The sequence below is a fragment of the Melozone crissalis genome, unplaced genomic scaffold (assembly GCF_028551555.1).
Source record: "Melozone crissalis strain CALT ecotype California unplaced genomic scaffold, PUWL_Pcris_2 ptg000013l_1, whole genome shotgun sequence".
Taxonomy (NCBI): Eukaryota; Metazoa; Chordata; class Aves; order Passeriformes; family Passerellidae; genus Melozone; species Melozone crissalis.
This window is the reverse complement of record NW_026535791.1, coordinates 33,038,364-33,059,246: the sequence shown is the minus strand read 5'-3', so window position 1 is coordinate 33,059,246 and position 20,883 is coordinate 33,038,364. Positions and strand designations below refer to the sequence as shown.

The window sequence follows — 20,883 nt, the reverse complement described above, 5'->3', positions numbered from 1 at the left end:
ACGGCTGTCGGGACTTAAACAATACATTTAAAATGTCTCAGCTCACTGTCAGAGAAAGTTCCTGGAAGATAAACCACCACAATGGGCACAGATGTAAAAAAGGGAGGCATTAATTTCAGGCCTACACAAAGGTGAAAGGCTTGGAATTAGCACACAACACAAAACAGCACTGTGCAGACTGTAAGAAAAGCACAGGCAGCAACAAAAGGAAGATGCCAGGCCTGATGAAGCAGATCCAGGTAACTTATCCAGACAAAAATTCCAGCCATGGCAAACTGTGAGAAAAGGAAGCAACTGCTTACACACACGCCATCCCAAGTTATGGGAATGGCACATACACCTCGTGGATATCCGGGATTGGACTGTAAAAGAGCAGTACCTCACTTGGGCACCCACACCACTGAGCAGACTAAGGTAAAGAAAGGCCAGCAGGAAGCTGCAGGAACCCCTGTGATGATGATATCTTTTGCTTAACATCTCTCTCTTACTCATCCTCCTTCTCTTCTTCCCCATTCTCTTCCTATCTGTCTCTGTCTCATATTTATTTTTAAAAAAAATCCATACTAATGGTCTCATTTATATCTTAATTTGGGCAGAGGCATCATTTAATAGTTGGACCCTAACATTATTTCAGTGTATCACATTATTTTGATGTCAAAAGTGGGATCAGAACAATGGCAATACTCAGACCTCTCCTCACACTTCTCCCCATTATCTAGAGCCAAATAACCGGGGACACAATGAAGCTCTTTCATTATTAAGTACCATCATCAAATCAGGGTTTGGGAGGCAAGGAAAAACAATATTATTCAGATTAAATTTACAAACAGTAGTCTATAGTATAAACTGTTTAACTAACACTATTTGATACAGTCTTAGATATCAAGGTCAGTGATACTATTCACACTTACTTTGAGCATTCATTTAGCATATTAATAGTGTAATTGTGGTGCAGAAATATCAAATAAATACAGGTGATTAAGTAGTCACAGCCATAGACAAGACCGACATAAAGTCAATGCAAAAATTATGCATTTTTTTTCCATCAAGTAAATCAGTTATTTCTGCTAGTTTTACACTAAATATTTGCAGTGTGATCTGGAACAGACAGCAGTGGGATTTCAGCTATTTATATTTTGGAATTACATTGCACACACTTCATGAGGCAGCCATTAATCTTCTGCAGCTGGGAAGCTTTGGTAAGTTAAGAATTATGGGATGGGTATAAATTAATATGATAGCAAATTTTTATTTAGAGGATTTTAAAAAGGCAATTTTGAATTGTAAATTTTATAACTTTCAATGTCTAAGCTTTAGGTGTACTTTGAGTATTGATTTAAAAACAGAAAAACAGGATTCAATTATTTTTCCCAACCTTTTTGCAAAGCTAGTATTTCCCAAATAATTTTGCTTTCCCAAACACCCATTAAAACCTCCTCATTATTACATTTAGCAATATCTAATATTAAAAAAGTTATAATAAGCACTTAGATTATTAGAACTTAATTTCAGAAGCCTTAGTAATTTTTTTCACAATTAATGTAATTTGTCTTTCACTTATTTATGACAATGAAACCAAATTAAGTAGCAAATTTATTTTTTCTGTTTTTGAGTCTTTTATTTGCTGGCTCTGTGTCTCACTTTAGGCTGAAAAATGGAATTTGAATGAATTATCAAAGTATTTGGACTTGTGGGTCCAAAATGATACTTTTTTTTGCAAGGGCTATATTCATCTATAAATTTTTAAAAAATAAAGCTTAATATGTTTTTTTCTAATTATTTTCTATTTTGATGATACAAAAGCAGGAGCAGATTTTACAAAGGATTCAGATATTCCTTTTTTTAAAATCTTAAATAGATGTCTCTCTGCTCATACTAAGAAAGTTGCTACCATACTGTAGTATAAATTCTAAAAGATTTCTGGGTGTTTATTCAGGCAAGATTGTGGGGCTGAGCATTAACAAGATAAAAGAATGACGAATATGTTAAGAATGTGTTGGAGAAAATAGAAGTTTCATATAAAAACCTTATTTACAAGCTATACAGACACATAAATGAATAATCATTTATTTAATTTATGTCATTATTTATTTTTTACTGTCAATTTGTGCACTGTGCACTGCTACAATGGAATTTAGTGGAAAAGCATCCAAGGTTTTTAGACACCTTAAGGTATGTGCAAAACTTCACCAATTATTCTTTATGCTGACTAAAATTGATCACACAGTTTGTGATCTCTGCAGTACACATATTTGAACCAGTGTCAGCAACATTTTGCATCTTCAAAAAAACCTTGCTTTTATTTCTTATTAGCCTTTATGAGCAAAAGAGGAGTTATTGTGTAAGCACCAAGGTTCGCCCTTTGGCTTCCATTCACCATTTTTTATTTTTTGTTTTTTGGAGGGGTGGGTGTTGGCTGTTTGGGAGGTGGGGGATTGCAGTGTGAAACTGTCATTAAGCTCTGCTAACTGAGAAGAACTTGTACTTGGAATGATCCTGCCTCTTGTGAAATTCTCTTTAAAATATCAGCCGAATTACTGAATTTTCAGTTCAGTGAACTGCTTATCTTAGCATTTGGACTAACGCCTACTTACTCTGCTCTACAAATTAAATGCATTACTTTCCCTTATCACAATATAAGTGGATTCTGAATCACCCTTTTGCATATTGACATCAGAGCTGTATCTGTAACATTCTCAGGCATTAGTTTCCATCTTCTTCACTCATCACTGCATTCCTTGCTGGTTCACTCTGCAACAAAATGTTTACCATGCTCTTAATGTTGGATGGGTCTTTTTATTGTTTTCTATTCTTTTTGGGTTTTTTTTTTGTTTTGGTGTTTTTTTAATCTTAGCATGTATATCCATTTTGAGTTAGCTGTCTACAGTTAGGAAGTACTTGTTAGTACCAGGCTGCATGAGAGATAAGATCTTCCAACTCAGGATTTTTTTTTTTCTAATGGTCATCATTTGGCTAGGCAACTTAAAACTTATGGTTAGATCCAGATCATATATTCTGAACATATATGTGGACAAGATATCTTGGTCTGTTTCCTCAGACTAAACTCCAAAACTAAAAACTTGCTTCATGAAACACAAAATTGTCATTTTATCAGTTTTGATTATTATCAGTATAACTTCAAACATTCTATGTTCTCTTTCTCAAAAGTTGTGGGGTTCGGCCAAGCCCTTCAGTTCGCAACTCTGAAGATAACAAATTGCTTCAAACAGTAAATCTTACCTATTTATGGTCTGACTTAATTTTTCATCCTAAAATGAACTTCCTTGTTGATCTTCACCTCTAGGATTTGCTCTCCTGTTCTCCCAGTGATTTCTCAGTTCTGTAAGTCCCTGATACCCTGATACCAGAAAATATCCTGGTTTCCTGGTGACATTGGTGAAGCAATGAGTGTCCTGAAGTGACTAGAATTTCATAACTGATGCTCCAACGAAGATTTAATCTCTGACTGTAAGTTACCTACTACAAAGCTCCCAGCCAAGTTTTGATTGGACTGATTGAGATAATTTCTCCCCCAGGTTTCATCTATTCTTGTGCATCAGATTACCATTCCTAAATTACTGGCAATTAAAGATTGTGTGCTGGTTGCTCAGACATTCAAATTCACAGCCTGGCACATTAATCTCCTATGCCACTGGTTTTACTCTAAATAAAAATAGCAAACCACCAGCTGGGAGTAGCTGGAATGTGCTTGTTTCTAACAACCTTGGTTTCATTTGGAGAGTGACTGTTTCCATAAGCGTGCAGAGACAGGACAAGGGGAAATGGTTTTAAACTGAAAGACTTTCGAATAGATATTAGGTAGAATAGCTATTAGGTAGATACTAGAATAGATATTAGGTAGAAGATCTTTACTGTGAAAGGGATTGAGGCACCGAAACAGGCTGCCCAGAAACTTGTGGGCGCTTCATCCCTGAAATGTTTAAGGTCAGGTTGGATGGACTCCAGCAACCTAGTGTAGTGGAAAGTGTCCTTGGCCTCAGCAGGGAACATGGAGATAAATTATCTTTAAGGTCCAAATGAAACCATTCTATGATTCCAGGACTCTATGATTTGGACAACTTCTGAAGAAAAACATGGGAGAAGAGATGGAGGTAATGGGCTTTTTTAATTGCATAAAGAATGAGTTTGTCTACAGTTATTTGCCACTTTCTAGAAAAAATATATAGACTTTGCTTTAATTACTTTTGTGAGGCTTTCAGCTAACTTAGTCTTATTTTACATTTTCTGGGACATACTTGATTTTTTCATCCTCCATTTTCTTTTTTAATTTCATTTTTCTTCCTTCATTTTTGTTTAGCAAGGTACAAGCATACGCATTGTCTCCATGGAAACTAAAACTTATGGTTGCCATCAGTACTGTCTTTTTTGGCTACTTGGTTACTCAAACACTGGATCTGTGTGGGGCCAAACAGTCCCTATGCAAACTAGTTCATTTACAAAGGAAAATATAAATCTCTTTCAGGCCACACTTGGTCCACCATTTTTCTTCTCTAGTTTTCTCTGTCTTGCAGTCTTGTTGAGTCTTGTGGGTTTTTTTCTCCTTTTCTTCTGTCTCTTTTTTTTTTTTTTGTGCCCTGCAAATAAATGCTCAAAGACAATTTTCTTCCCTAAGTGCCTGCCTATGTGTTTATTCTGAGAAATGATACCAACCTGGGGTTGAGGGCAAGGCTCCTATTGTTTCAGTTAACTAGTTCTATAGAAGGTTTTACAGCTTCTATCAAATCAGGAAAGAGGTTCACATCCAGCCTCAGTGAGGCTGAATCTGGCCCATAATAATTCCATATAGTCATGGAATCATACTGATTTCTAAGCCAGTTTGCACGATGACATTGCAAATGTTAAACAAAGTAAGTTTTCTTCTATCTGCCAAGAAATTAATATCTTTCTCCTGACACATCTACTACAAGAAAAGCTCCTGAGTTTATGCCAGAGTAATAAAATCTTCAGTGAATGGAAACTTAAAAATAATCCTATTCTAGTAGAGCTAAACAACTTGCTTTGCAGTAATGTACTTAAAATATCAGACAAGAAAAATTGTAAGAAGTCTCCACAGCTTTTCTCTAGACACAGCTAGATGATCACTCTGACAGATTCCATTCTTTTGGTGCTTGGTTTTCTGTTACTGAAGTTTGTAATATCTTATTAAAATTCTCTTAGGGTATAAAGATGTTTCAAGGAGCTTATTTCTTTCCACTAATATCTAGCTTCCTGATTATCAGTTCATTTATGCTTTCCAAGAAATCATTTATTTTTTTGAGACAGTGTAATTTTTGTGCAAGCCTGACCGTTATCTCATTTGCTTGCAAAGTGACAATTAATTTCTGATATATAGCCTCTAGTGTACAGTCCGTGTCCGCTGCACTATGAAATACTCATTCACTCATCTTGAAATCTGTAGGAAAACCTACTAAAACTTGTATAAGGTTTGGAGGGGATTGTTTGGTTTAGGTGTTTTACTATAGAAATGAAATTAATGTTGACACATATGTACACATATTATCTGCTCCAAGGCAGATTTTATTAATTGTATTTAAAACTATACTATTCTGCATTGGATCCTCTAGTTATTTAATTTTCTTTTGAAATTTTCCAGAAGACTGACATTTTAGACATGAAGTCCCTCTGTGCACTTCCTTTAGATGCTTGCTATAAAAAACTTGCTAGTGTCTAGTGAGAACATGTATTGAAGTCACAAAATTACTTTCAAGTAAAAAATTAGACTGAGAATCTTTAAAAATGTGTAGGAAACTTTCCCCAACCACTTAATCACTGATTAACAAAACTATTTGGAATGGACAATTCCCTGAGAGGTTAACAGGGCTCTTGCCTTGACATGTGTGAAAACCTTGTTCAGAGAAATCTGGGATCTAAGAGAAAGTCAGCTAACACATTAGATGTCTTTAAATGGATGGTCTGATTGATAAACTTTTATGGACTGAAGTGATGTGAAGGGTAAAAAATAATTTTTAACTGAGGAATGATATTGAGGCAGCAGATGGAGAGAGCTTGAAGAAACTGTAGCATAGTATGTAGGGTAAAAAGTACGTGAAGAGAAGTGGAACACAGGTTTCAATTAAATTTACACATTTGGATCACTGGGGATAGTCCAGATTTGAAAAGACAAAGGAAAGGACATAACAGCGTTCTGCAAGCTGGAACAGAACTTTCCAATCCTCATACCTGCCGTAGCTTTTCTTCTAATGTTTACACAAGATTTAATTTATTTTGCCTCTAAGTTAGAGCAAAGAAACCGGCTAAGTATATATATTCTTTAAAATATTTTTTCATTAAGGTAAATAAAGTCTTCATAGCACTGGTATAAGGGGTTCCATTCCATTCCTGCTGAAGTAGCAGTAAATTTCAAAGTGTTTTTAATTAATGCTGTCTACATTAATGAATGTTTAACCAATGTAATATATCTATCCCCTTATCTGCAACAATGAACTCCAGTAGCAAAGACAAGAAAGAAAAGACAAGAAAGAAAAACTATACAGTGTTAAAAGATAAAACAAAAATAACCCCAGAGCTAACATATATTATTTACCAGTCACAGGCTGCAATCTAAAGTTTAGATGAAGAAAAAGAAAATTTTGATTTGGTATTGCTGAGCTTAGCAGGGCTACCACAACGGTCTCACTAGATTACAACTGCAAAGATTTACTTGATTCTTTGCCCAAGATTTTTTCTTTAAATCTCCTAACTATCTCCATTTTTTACAAAGTTACACTCTCATGGAAAGTAGTTGGAACTATACTTGAAGTTCACAAATCTAAAAATGTCAGAACATGAAAATACCCAGATCTATCAAACATTTGGCAGAACAAGTTGATTTATAAGATCTATCAGGCAATTGCATGAGGAAATTGTATGAGGACAGTCTTCGAAAAGGGCAAGAAGGGGCCTGGTAACTATGTGCCAGGCAGCCTCATCTCTATCTACATGGATAAAGGAGGCGAACAGGAAGAGTCAGCATGCATTCACTACAGATAAATCGTGCTTGACCAACTTAATTGTCTTCTATGATGATAAAACTATCTGGATGGATGTGGGAAGAGTAGTGAGTATTGTCTATCTTGACTTTAGCAAGGTTTTCAACACTTTCTCTCACAATATCCTCACTGATGAACTGAGGAAGTGTGGACAGAATGGGAAGTAGACAATGAGGTGGAGTGAGGTGGACTGGCTGAACGGCAGACCACCCTGAATGGCAGACCACCCTCACACCAGAGGGTCATAATCAGTGGCACAGAATCTAGTTGAAGGCCTGTCAAAAATGGTGTCCCTCAAGGGTCAAGTATTGCTTAACTTATCAATCAATCACTTGAAGGGACAGAGACCTCTTCAGCAAGTTCACTGATGACACAAACCTGTGAGGAGTGGTCAATGCCCCAGAGGGCTGTGCAGCCCTTCAGAAGGACCCAACAGTCAGCAGAGATGGGCAGAGGAGAACCATCTGAAATTCAACAAAGACAAATGCAGAGTCCTACACCTGGGGAAGAATAGCCCCATGCAACAGCACAGGCTGGGGGCTGACCTGCTGGAAACACCTCTGCAGAGAAGGACCTGGATGGCCTGGTGAACAACAAGGTATCCGTGAGCCAGCAGTGTGCTCTTGTGGCCAAGAAGGACAATGATGCCCTGGGGTCCATTAGGAAAAGCTTTGCCACTAGATCAAGGGACTACTAAGCCCTAGTGAGGCCACATATGAAGTACCATGTCCAGTTCTGGTTTCCTTGGTAGAAAAGAAACCTGGAGATCCTGGAAGAGGTCCAATGGATGGCAATGGAGATGGCTGCAATGGGCAATGGACTGGAGCATCTCTTTTACAAGAAAGGGCTGAGGGAGTTGGGCCTGTTTAACCTCGAGAAGAGAAGTCTGAGAGGAACCTCATCAATATCTATAAGTATCTGAAGGGAGGGTGTCAGGATGGTATTTCCAGGCTCTGCTTCGTGGTGCTGAGCAATATGACAAGAGGCAACGGGCGGAAACTGATGCACAGGAAGTTCCACCTGAATATGAGGAAAAACTTCTTTACTGTGTGGGTGACCATGCATTGGAACAGATTGACCAGACAGATTGCGTCCAGACTGTTCTTGAATGTCTTCAGTGGGGGAGACTCCAAAATCCTGTGACATGTGCTCTAGGATGACCCTGCTTGAGCAGTGAGGTTGGACCAGATGACCCACTGTGGTGCCTTCCAACCTTACCCATTCTGTGATTCTGTGCCATAAAAAAATTTAAATACATACAGTCATAGTTGATATCATGAAATGACATATATATGTATATGTATATATGCATAATCTGCATGTAAGTAGGAAATTTCTTATCTCTAGATACATGCACACAGAGTAACACTATTCCTTTCTTGCTTTTCTTAGCTCTCTTTTCAGCCCTCCTTTGTTTGTCTCTTCTTTTCTTTCTTTTTTATTTATGGGGCATGTATTGTCTTCCCTTTTTTCCAATGTTTTTTCTTCTTGCTTGTCTTCTCCATTAAATATTTACTAGTATATATGTCATATTTCAGTTTTTTCCCCCTAGAGCAGTTGTTGCATTTTGCCACAATTTTCATCTGCGTTTCAGTGAATATCTTCTGCTTCTACTCATCTTTACTCTTTTCCAGAACCTTTGCTTTTTTTTTTTTTTTTTCTCCTCCATTCAGCTATTAAGTTATTACTATTCAGATTTCCATTTGTAATCTTTATCTTTAGGTCACACTCTACCTGTGTAGCTGTAAACTGCATGCAGCACACACACATAAGGATCACATTATAGTTTTAGGATGTATTTCTATGCAAAGCTTAAGTTATATTTTAATTCATTTAAATATGACAGCAATAGATGTGAGTAGGCAGAAAAAAAGGTCTGCTTCAGCATATTTGGGAGATGTAGTGAGTGAGATCTATTACTTTAATAAATGATGTATTTCATTCAGTTTTACGCTTGTTTTGAAACAAGCCCCATTGCCATTCTGTTCATATTCTGCCCAACACTTCTTGTTGATCTTTAAGACAGTCAATAAGAGCTACTGCAGCATTACACAGACCTTCTCTGTCTTTTGTTTTCTGCATAGATATCAATTTGTTAAACAATCTGAATCTTTGATGACTTACAAAACAGTTCAGCTAATGGTCCATGCTTTAATGCATCTTATCAGCAGCAAACATCTGCCTAAAAATGGCTGTGCTTTCATGACTGTCAGGCTCTAGGGGAAATGTGAAGATAGATGTCATTTTGCTGATCAAGTTTAAAACAAGGACTGAAAGATAAAAGATTCCTGGTTCTAAGCAGCAACTCCATGTAAATAATTTATAGTCCAAAAATAATATGCTATTCAACACTTAGAGGAAGGAATCTTCTTCTGTGTCTCTGTTATAATAATTCCTTTAGAATTCTTCCAATTAATATTCAAAGATTACCAACTTCCTATCTATAAATGAGCTGCTTATTAATAATACATAAGCTGTTCTCCTTTCTTTTGATGAGGCAGAGCACAACATGCTGCAAAGGGTATTGACAGGAAAATACATGCTTTGGAACTGTTGTGAAGCTATTTACCATTCATAAAGTAACTTACTAATAATAGTTGCCTGCTTATGAAAACTCAAATGTCAAGGTTTTAACAGAGCACTGAGATCAAAAAGGATTAGTAACGAATGATCTAGAACTGAATTCTTTCTTATAAAACCGCATAGAGCAAAGTGTTCAATTTGATTTGCACATACATGTGCAACACATGCAAGCATTTCTGTTTGCTGATAAATTCAGCAGAGAAATATGACAACCAAAAAACCTGTTTGTAAATACCTTATTTACTGGCTATAGATATCAACAAATAATAACATAAATAAAGGGATCTTTACATCAGTGTGCCTTTGAGGAAACAGAGGAACTATTCATAAAATCAAAGAATCAAATATGCTGAGTTGGAAGGGACTCATCAGGATTGTTGAGTCCAACTCCTGGCCCTGCACAGGACACCCCAAGAGTCACACCATGCACCTGAAAATGTTGTCCAAGCAATGCCTTAACTCACTGGACAAAAGCTAAGTAAAGGTTGCCTTCCTCACCCAACATCAATTTATCTAAAGCATGCACAAATCAAACACAATAACAATAACTGTAGAGCAGTGATGTACTGAATGAAACTTCATAACTACATGCCGATCATTTTGACATGTTCAGCTGTTTAATATCATGCCTGACTGCTCCTTTATGGCTTATGATTTTCTTTTGTTAAATATGACAAGTCTAAATAAATTTGAACCCAAGTGAATTAAAACACTGATTTATTTACTTTGGCTAAAATCCCATATGAACAAACTGAATTCATGGTTTTGCTACTGCTAATTCAATGATAGAAATTTACAACCATCTAAGAATTCATCTAATTGCTGGATATTCTGTAATTTCACTGCAGAAGCATGTGAATAGATCCTTTAAGATAAAAGACAGTCAGACACTATTCCTCACAGGAGGGACCAAAGCCATTATCCAAGACAATTTTTTTCTTTTTTTTTTTTTTTTAATAAGTAGAGAAGCCAAGACTTTGCTGGCTCTTAAAATAAATTTGAAACTGGTTTATATATGGTAAATGTGGCATTGTATTGATCAAATAAACTAGTATGTTATAAACACTAGAATAATGTTTCCTAAAGGACAAAAATGGATTGCACACAAATGAGCAGTCTGCTCGGGCAGCATCACTAAGCCATACCAAGATCTAGTTAGTATTGTAAAAACTAAAGTTAATCAGCACAGCATTGGGATGGGAAGGGAAATATATGTGACAGCATTTTGTCTACTTTATAAAATAAATCTCAGTGATTAGTTTATTTTTCTTAGGAGATAACTGGTTTATTTTTCTTAGGACAATCTCTTCTATGGTCTTTTAAAAAGAACTAGAGTTGAAACAAATTTAATACAGTCCATCTCTATTTTTCCTTAGATTAAAAGTTTTCCAGAGCAATAAGCAGACACACAAATAGGAAAGGAACACTGTTCTCAAACGCAGTCCTGATTTTGCACAATTTTTCTTATATCTGTGACATACATGCTTATCTCTTTATGATTTCATGATATCACTTTCTATATTTCCTCTACGTGTTGGAAAATGCTGACTGAAAAAATGTAGCTGTCAAAATAAACAAGCAACTGTGAAAGACAAAAGAACTAGAGGTAGAAGAAAATTAGGAGGTAGAATTTGTCTGAAAAAAATGAGAAAAAGCCTTCTTTCTTGAAAGGCAATTATTATTAAGTTTTCAAAGCTACATCAATTATTGTGCTAAGACAGTACACAATAAAAAGCAAAAAAACCCCACCAAACCGCTGCCCCACCCCCAAAATAGATGCAAAAGGGAAAAAAAAATTATAAATAATTCATGTTTCAATTTACCAAAAAGGAACTAAGTTGCAATTTATATGGAAAATCAGCTTCTTTTTTTTTTTTTTCTAGGAATTTGTCATGGAAAAGGATAGCAATAATGTCACTGAAGCCTCTATTTCCTGTTAATTTGTGCCTCTTAGAAACCAAAAGGCCAATTGGAGTCTGATAAGAGCAAATTGCAATGAAATTGATAGGAAGTTTTCTAGGAAGATCGGAAGGATATTATTGTTTGAATTTGAAAGATAGTTTTCCAAAATAAGCATGACTAACTGCACTAAATTGTATGCTTTCTATTTAAAAACACAAATGAAAAGATCTTAAAAATGTGAGTCAAGTATTGCCTGAGTTTCTGCTGCCTTGAATATGAATGTGAGTGAACATAGAAACATACAGTTTCCTTTCAGTGGAATAAATTTCACTAAAATACCTTCTTGATAGGGAAGAAAAGCTGCCATCCTCACTGGAGTAATACCAGTAGGGACATACAGTTGCAAATCTAGAAGTTTAATTTCTGAACACCTGTAGCAGAAGCAGTGGCCATGACCAAATTCTGTATAGCAGAAGAACCATGTTGATGTGTGCTAAGGAGGAAGCAGAGGATGACAGGACTAATAAATCCATTCCTGAAGAGCTTAAATTCAGTTTCTGCAAGAGTTTGCTCCTTTGGTCACAAAAATTTACCTCTCTTGCCCTGCAAGCAATTCTATCAGAATAAGACTGCTTACTCATAGTTGCCCTTCCCCACCCTCTTGCAATAAAAGAAGATAGTAATTTTTTTTAATTCAATATAATCCTATGATATTGATATTTTAATGATTAATATAATATAATATAATATAATAATTCTGAATATAATATAAGCAAGGATGTTGGATCTATTTATTTGAAAACAAAAAAACGCGGGTTTAGCATGCTGGAAGGAACTTCACTGTCAAAGATCTCAGCTTGTTTGCTAGTTGTAAGGGTTTTCATAACATGGTTCAGATACACATAAGGCTCTGCATATGAAAACAAGAAGCCCCTAAGTCCCTACAACTGCACAAAGAGATTTCTGAAGTTTTGGAGAGGTCATTTTATCACAGTAGGGTGGTCAGACATAATTTAGTTCTCGTAAGACAATTGCAAGATTTCCCCAGGGAATGAGGCAAAGATGAGCCTGTAGTTCCTTGGGCTGACCTTCAGGCTTCTCTTTCTTTCCAGTCACCATGTACTTTCCCAGATCTCCACGATGTTCCAAAGATGACAGAGAGCAGCCTTGCAAGGACATCAGCCTACTTTCTCAATTCTCTTGTCCCGAAGTCTGTACACTGCTTCTGTCTTTCTTACTTCATTCAGGATACTGAACTCCCTGATTTTATAGTGATTGCAGCCAAAGTTACTGCCAACTTACATATCCCTAGGAAGTTCCTGTTCCTGAATATCTGTTCTGTCTGAGAGCCTTCATGTACAGAAACAATAAAAACACTTTCACAAAATTAAGAGCAATTCAGCTGTTGAAGTAAATGAAATTGGAAAATGTGGACAAAGCTGAAGATTAAAAAAACCCCACAAAAATATACAAGGTAAAACCCTAAGATTTTACCAAGTGTAGCAGTTTTTGATAAATCTCTAGCTTAAGTAAATGGGAACTCTTATTTGGGTAATATATTGCATCTTAAAAATAAATTCAGTTTTCATTGATTTTGAAAGTAACACTTGCAAGTATGAAGGTAATAGCTTTTTGATTGATTCAGTCAGAATGATTTAGGCTTTGTGAATAAAGGGGAAATTAATCAGTAAGGGTTGATTTAGGGCCTCTTTCATAATATGGATTTCCATTTTTGTGTGTCATTGTTCTGTTGTTAAAAACCTGATGGACTGTTTGCAGTGTGGTGAATGATTAAATGTCTGTAACTAGGAGTGACTGAGAAGTGAGGCTATCTTTAAAGAATTAAAGCCTTCCTGAAATTAAATTCAACAATCAAATCTAATGTAAGAAAGTCTGCAGGAACCTATAAAGTAAACAAGCAGAAATGAAAACATTTTCCATTTCAGACAGAGGAGCTCAGAAAGGAGAACTATTGCAGAAATTAACTTTCAGCAAGTGAAAAAATTGGTTAGGAGGCAATAAAGGAATTAATTGAGGTATTTGTGACAGGCATTCAGCATGTGAAACACTTCCACTGTACACAGAACTAGTTTGACAAGAATCACCACATAAAGTTGTTCCCTACTGAACTTTGAGTTTCCTTTTTTTCCCATGTAGATAAATGCTACCTCAGCAAGGGCCAAAACAATATTAGACTTGCTAAGGAAAGCTATGATTGAAATGGAAGTTACTGGATAGTGAGCTGAACAAGTAGTTTTTTGGCCTTTTCTCTATTAAAAATAATTATTCAGGAAATGTTGGATTACAGGAGTAGATACCAGTTTTGTGCCAAAATTTCTGTAAACTAATCTACTTTCATGCCATTGGACTAGAACTATTACAAGACAGAACCACAAATAAAATTCCAAACAATGCTCGTTTCTTTTCCCTCATAGACAAGACAAAAGAGGTCCCTGTTATCTGCTACCTTCAAGCAGAGGACATTCCCACCATAGTTATTTTTCTCTAGCCACAAAACCAGACAAGGTTATAGGATATTTCAGTGATTATGCATAAAGATGCTTTCTGTATGCGCATGTGTAAGTGTATATACTTACATAACTTGCTAAAAGGAAGAAAGAAATTTATAAAACCTATGTAGAAACAGACATTACGTAGATTATTTTTAATGCTTGCATATATCATCATGTATTTCTCCTCATTATTATCTATAACTCAAATAGTTTAAATGAAAAATGAAGTAGCAATCGTGGAATAGGTTTGTATCATAAGACCTTGTTATTAATAGCATATATTGTAATGACTCATGAACTTACAGCTTACAAATTGATATTTCATCTGTTTCCTGAAACTGACTTAACTGATTATGATCAGCTAGTTCCTTTTGGAAATTATTCTTTTTAAAGACAACATAGTTTAAAAAAACCTAGTAAAATATTACTTCAAAAGCTTGAGTAGTGATACTATGTCATCAGAGCACTTGAACAGAAAACTGATCCTGGCAAACAACCGACATATACTCAGAAAACATGTACATGCATACTTTCATAAGTTCAGAAACAGCATAAAGTTAGATGCATGAATATAATTATTCAGTTGTTTGAGATGAGTGCAACAAGTGTATTCTTTCCTTTTCCAGATTGCTGTATGGTTACTACCAGTTTTCTCTACTACATTCTGTTAATAAGGCCATGATTAGGCATGGGAGGAAGCCAGCTGTTTATGCTGATTGCTGTGCTCCAGGTAGATATATAGACAATGGTACAGTCTAGGGAAACAAGATCAATATGCAGTCAGATTCATAAGCAAGCACAAACAATGGCATGAGACTTTTCTAGACAACTCTTCCCTGCTTCCTGTGTTTCAAAGAGGAAAAAGTCATAAATACCAAGCACCTCACTGTATTACCATAAGAAGACTACAGAAAAAGGCAAAGAGAACCCTGTGTAGTTCTTCACATCCCGGAAGTACACATTCCTGCAGGCAATCACACATACAAAAATGAAAATGTTTTCATTTTCCCTTGAACATGGCAGATAAATGCCAAATTTACCATCATTTCTATTTGGCACCATGGGTGGCCTGTTTAGAGCAGTTTTGATTTAAAACAACAGAATCATTTCCAGATGCTTATAAAAGAAAAGGAAGAGATATAAGAGTAAAGAGTTTACTTTTAAAAAGCTTCATTATATCTGAGTTTTACAAGGCAGCACTAAAGACACTACTGTTACAAAACAGTGTGACTAATGGTAGAATATTCTTTTTTTCTAAATGCACTGGAATACAGAGGTATCACCAACAATAAAATTATTGCAACTTCTTTCCCAAAAACCCCAAGAACTCCATGAAGATTACAGTTTGCTTTATTCTACACTGCCAGTGTATTTTATACACTGACTTTTTCCAGTCAGCTAAACTGGCTGGAAAAAAAACATGTACAGACTGCATTATGGATGGAAATACAGAAGTTATAGAATGCAGATGGGTAAGTCAGAGGAATCAAGGGTCTAACAAAGCTCTTGCAGAGAGCAGACCTCTACTATTTTGCCAAACTATTAGGAGGCATCAGCTGAGGAAAAAGTCTTTCAAAGTCTAAGTGATCTTCCAAACTCTAAATTGAAGGGTATGGCTGGCAAGCTGGCAAATGCTGTTTAGACAGGCACTCCTTTTCTCACCTCTCAATGTTCTCTCACTTCTGTTTCCCATGACTTTATGCTGTGCAGTACTCCAAAGGCAGTAGGCTTATTGGGAACATCATGGCCACATCCTTGCAGACTACTCTGCAAGCTGCTACTGATGCTGATATCTTGGCTAGTTTGGATACCTCCTCAGTATTCACCACCACTTGGTTTCCCATTGACAACTTACATAAAATGAGACATACATTATGAGTGCTTTCTGAAATATTATCAAAAAACCATAAAAAACAGTGCTAAAAATAATAGAAAAATGGCAGAAATAAAATAAATAGGAATAAAGGAAAAAAATCTTTTGCTGAAATAGATGTACATTTCATGAAAATTTGGGAGCATGAAGTACGGAATTAATGATTTTTCAAAATGAGTACTTTCAAAGGCCTTTTGATAATAGCTGCACTTTCTTACTTATTTTCTACTGTTCATTTTACTCTATTTTTTTCTTGCTGATACAGAAACAGATTGCTTGCTGCGGTCACTGTAATAAAGGATTTTTTAAGATAGCAATTTAATTTCATTTGGATATTTCTAGGCAAGAGCTGTGCTATAAACACTTACTAATGCATTTTTTTGCCACTTCATGTCAGATAACATATTGCAGAGACAACTTTATACTAAACACTTCTGGAGGACACTTTTCAGTATTTTCTATTACTAGTCCACTGGAAATTGGATATTTTTGTTTTCTTCTGCTTGGGAGAGACAGGAGTGCGATGGACTGGAGAGCTGGAATTGCAATTTTTACGAGCAGTTTTGGAGTTTAAAAGTTGAAGATTGGTTTAAATATCTTTCTCTTTGAAGGCACAGTATCTATATTCACTATTCCCCAAGTATTTTTTATACACATTTTGAATGAGTTACATTTTGTGTTCAAGTATGCGTTATTTATTATTATTTATCTATCCAAGAGCACAGATTCATTTCCAATAATACAGTGCAATTAAACATGTTGCCAAGACAGACCTGCATGAAATACATTAATTCACAGCAAAACACTGCTTTGAAGAGTCATAAAAAAAAAACAAAACAAAACAAAAAAAACCCAACAAAAAATCCAACAAAACTAATACCACCACTACCAACAAAAAACAAAAAAACAAAAAACCAAAAACAAAACCAAACCAAACCAAAACAAAAATCAAAAAAAAAAAAAAAGCCCAAAAACCAAAAAAACACACACATACAAAAAATTCTGCACTCGGAGAGGAATAACTCCAGGCACAAGCACAGGCTGGGGACCACACAATTACACAATTGGGAAGCATCTTGGCAGAAAAGGACCTGAGGGTACTGGTGGACACCAAGCTGAACATGAGCCAGTGATGTGCCTCTGTAGCAAAGACCACCAGTAGTCTTCTTCACTTTACAAGTGCTGCCAGCAGGTCAGGGAAGGTGATCCTGGAGAGAATCCAGGGAAGGGTCACAAAGATAATGAAGTGACTGGACTATATTTTGTGTAAGAAGACGCCATGAGAGCTGAGGCGGTTCAGCCTAAAGAAGGTTCAGGGGATCTCATGAATGTGCATGAATACCTGAAGGGTATAAAGAAGAGGAGCCAGGCTCTTTTGGATGGTGCACAGTGGCAGCCCATGGGCACCCTCTGAAACACATGAGGTTCCCTCTCAACATCAGGATGCATTTTGTTCCTAGAAGGGTGACCATACACTGGCATGGGCTGCCTGAAGTGGTTTTGGAGTCTCCATCTCAGAGGTGTTCCAGAACTGTTTGGACATGGTCCTGGGCAGTTCTCTCTGGGTGGCCCTGCTTGAGCAGAGGGGTTGGGCTGTATGATCACCAGAGGTCCCATCCATCCTCAGCAGGTCCATGATTCTGTGATAATTTGTCTTCAGGCTCCAATGCTCTCAGCCGGAGCTGTTCTTGGATTGTGTGTACTGCTGTGCAGGTGGAACACGGCTTGCAGGATGGCTGAGGTATGTGGGAGCCCATTCTCAGCGGTTGGTTTGCAGTTTTCATTTCTCATAACTCTTCTTGAGTCTAATCAAATACTGTCTCACTAGCACCTACATGCCCACCTTAAACATATGATGGGAGAGAAAAATAAAGGCTTATCGCTTTTCTAATCAACATTGTCATCACTTCATTTACCTTATGTTAATGAAGTAACTCTTTTCCAAATTTTAATACCATCCATATCGAAATCCCCAACAGAAATTCAAATTGCATAAAGACAGAGCTCACAACACAAGGAGATTTAATATTCTGAAGAGCACCTCAGAATAACAAACAAACCAAGGGAAGGAGAAAGGTGTGTTAGTGTAAAGCATTTTGCAGAACACACCATATACATTTAAGCTAATTTATGGCACCTGAAGAACCAAGCTTAAATTAAAATTTATGACAAAAGAAATCAAAACTTAACAGACAGACAATAAAAAAAAAAATCACAAACAATTAGGAACACATCACTTCCTGTTTTCCAGATCTTGTTAAGAAAATATTCCTTTATTGTTTCTTCCTAACACATACATTATGCTGTATCACTGAATACCCTTTAAATCAAACTCCCATTAAAAGCAGAAATTAAAGAGAAATGATGAATTTTTTCTTATCAGTAGAAAATTAATTGTGATAAACAGGAGATATTGTGCCTTTTCAAAAAAAATAGGTTCACAGTCAAAATTTTAAAGATAAAACCAATACTTATATTAATTTTATTATCTAATAATGATTTGTATTAAAGTGAAATAAACATATTATTTCTTAAGAAAAAAATAGGATAAAGGAGGTGTGATTATATAGATGCATCTGAGTAATTCTTATTCCAACAGAAGTAACAATATGTGCAAGCTAGTCAGCACTTAACAAAAAAAAAACTTTTAAATTCTCTTTTTTTTTTTTAATTTTAGATTTAGACTCTTGAAAAGAGTCTGCAAAACCAGTCATTTTATGTTAATGCTATGTTTTCCAAAACATTTTCTTGATACTTTTCAGTGGTACAGGGATTTCTGAATGAAGTTTCAGCATTTTTGAAACAAAAATTTCATCAGCAGTTTGAAAAAAACCATGAAAATACAAACACTAAAAAATATCTTTGGCAAGAATTAACACTTATAATTGCAGAAAATTGTGTAAATCTATGTCTAAGGAAAAAATGACACTAAATCAAAACAAGGAATATTACTAAGTATTTTTTTCATTATAGTATTCATAATAATAATATAATTAATTTCCAAAAGTGTAGTAACTCATAATTCAAAACAATTCTTTCAGAATTTTCATTTAAATATTTTTCTGTAAAATTAATTTCATTAGTAGCATTATACAAGCTTTAAAAAAAAAAGAAAATTAAATCCAGATTTCCATCAATCATAATACATTGAAAAATAAAACAATATCTGAATGCCATATGTCATATGCCAACAATCAAAGGAGGTACTGTAGTCAACTCTTTTCATTATTATTAAACTTTCTAAAAGAGGGGAGAGAAAGTCCTTTGATCAAGTCTGATATGGATGAAAAAGACACAAGTAATAAGTATTAAAAATCTTTTTCAAAGCGTGTTTCTACATTTTTTTAATCTCAAAACTGCTTAAACAAATAATTAAGTGTTGGAAAGTATCTTAGGACCTCAAGAGTTTTTTTTTTCCTAAGAGAGTATTTCTACAACTAAAAAAAAAAAAAATAGATATTTTTAGAAGTCTCTCAGTCTTTTTTTGCCACATAGAGCTAGGAAATAAAAATATTGGTTTACCTGGACATGCCATAAAAGCAAGATTAATTTTTTCATTTTGTTTTGCAAAGACTCATATCTTTCAAAGAGTTTTACAAAAAGCATGGCTCAAATTTCACCACTTCTATAGTCTAAAATGTTCACGACCATCAGGGTAGCAAAAGCAAAGAAATGTTCTCAAAACACTTCAATTTAATATTTTTTGATTGCAATTATATCGTATGGAAAGTTCAATGTAGAGAGAATTTCCTTATGTTTCACTTATGTCTTTTGAAATTATGTAATTGTAAAATTAGATGTAGAAATATCAATAGAGCAGAAAATGGTTAAAATGAATCTACAACTATTAAAGAGTCAGCAGATATTCAATGTTAATCAATTTTTTAATATATTTTAGTGAAGTGTGTGGAGTTTGGGAATACTCTGAGCCTTTTAGTTCTAGTGAGTTTACTAACAGTAGGATTATTGATCCTGTCACAACAATAAACTCTGAAATAAAATCACTTTATCAGCTGAAGCACTGATGATCAGTGCATCTCAGAAGCATTCAATAGAAGGCAGGAGATACTACTATAGTAATTTTTAAAGTAGTGTTGCTTTTTCTCTAAGTCCCAGCAGTATCCACTTTGTTTCATTAAAAGCTCAACAAAATGACACAATCCTCATTTTCTAAAAAATACCCAACATTTTTTTACGTTGCTAATACTGACAAAGCAGGTAAGATATTTTTAATCTCTTATTTTCTAGAATCAGGCTATAATATCCAGCTTTAGAACAGAACTGTTTAATATTTATAGATGGTTTCAAAATATTTAGGTATTTAAGTGAAGCAGAAAGAACTGAAAATACAAATTCTCACTACCATCTTTTCTTGTGACAATATGGAACACTAAAATTAAATAGAGAGCCTGAAAATAAATTAGAAAATTTTGAATATAATACCATAGTGCAACTGGATTAATGAAATAAACAGTTCATATATTTATACAAAGGTTCATCAATCACACTGAAATATACACCTATATTAATACCATTATTCAAGCTTTTATAAAATAAGGCTTAAAAATAAAAATCTACAGAACTAGCACATAGAATTTGTAGAAAAAAAAATCAAATTTCATTTTTATTTAGTTTGTTATTCAAGAAGAATATATAAACCTGAAATAGCTTTTTAAAAACCAAAATGATAAAACCCAGGTACATTCTACCCTTCCCTGAGTGCATATGTCACCATATTTAAATACTTTATAGAAAATAATTGGGAAGAAAATGAATGTGTGAGAAGAATCTGTTTCTGGACCTGCAGCTGTGAAAAAAATAATAAGCCTTCCATGAATCCAAATTAGTGGGAAATGGAGGTGGCTCAAATTCATCTTATGGTCAGTTGCCAGACTTGGATGTGCTCATTTGCTTCCAGCTGATGTGATTCAGCCTCCTAGAATTTCTGGATTGTAACAAGAAGCTGTCCAGCAAAAACTCTCATTTCACATTTTGGTATATA

The 20,883-nt window shown here is 35.2% G+C and overlaps 1 protein-coding gene across 8 annotated transcripts in view; it reads right to left on the bottom strand.

Annotated features, from left to right (window-relative positions):
• Positions 1 to 20,883, bottom strand: part of GPC5 (glypican 5) — a 588,801-nt gene that overhangs the window by 361,432 nt on the left and 206,486 nt on the right. The window contains exon 7 of one of the 8 annotated variants that reach the window (XM_054271918.1): positions 2,466 to 2,751. The exons of 6 other annotated variants lie outside the window; for them this stretch is intronic. In XM_054271918.1, coding sequence (XP_054127893.1) covers positions 2,704 to 2,751 — 48 coding nt within the window. In that variant the 3' untranslated portion in view covers positions 2,466 to 2,703. Of the gene's footprint in view, positions 1 to 2,465; positions 2,752 to 14,699; positions 14,764 to 20,883 lie in introns of those variants that run through there. One more of the 8 variants, XM_054271917.1, reaches the window with a different exon arrangement.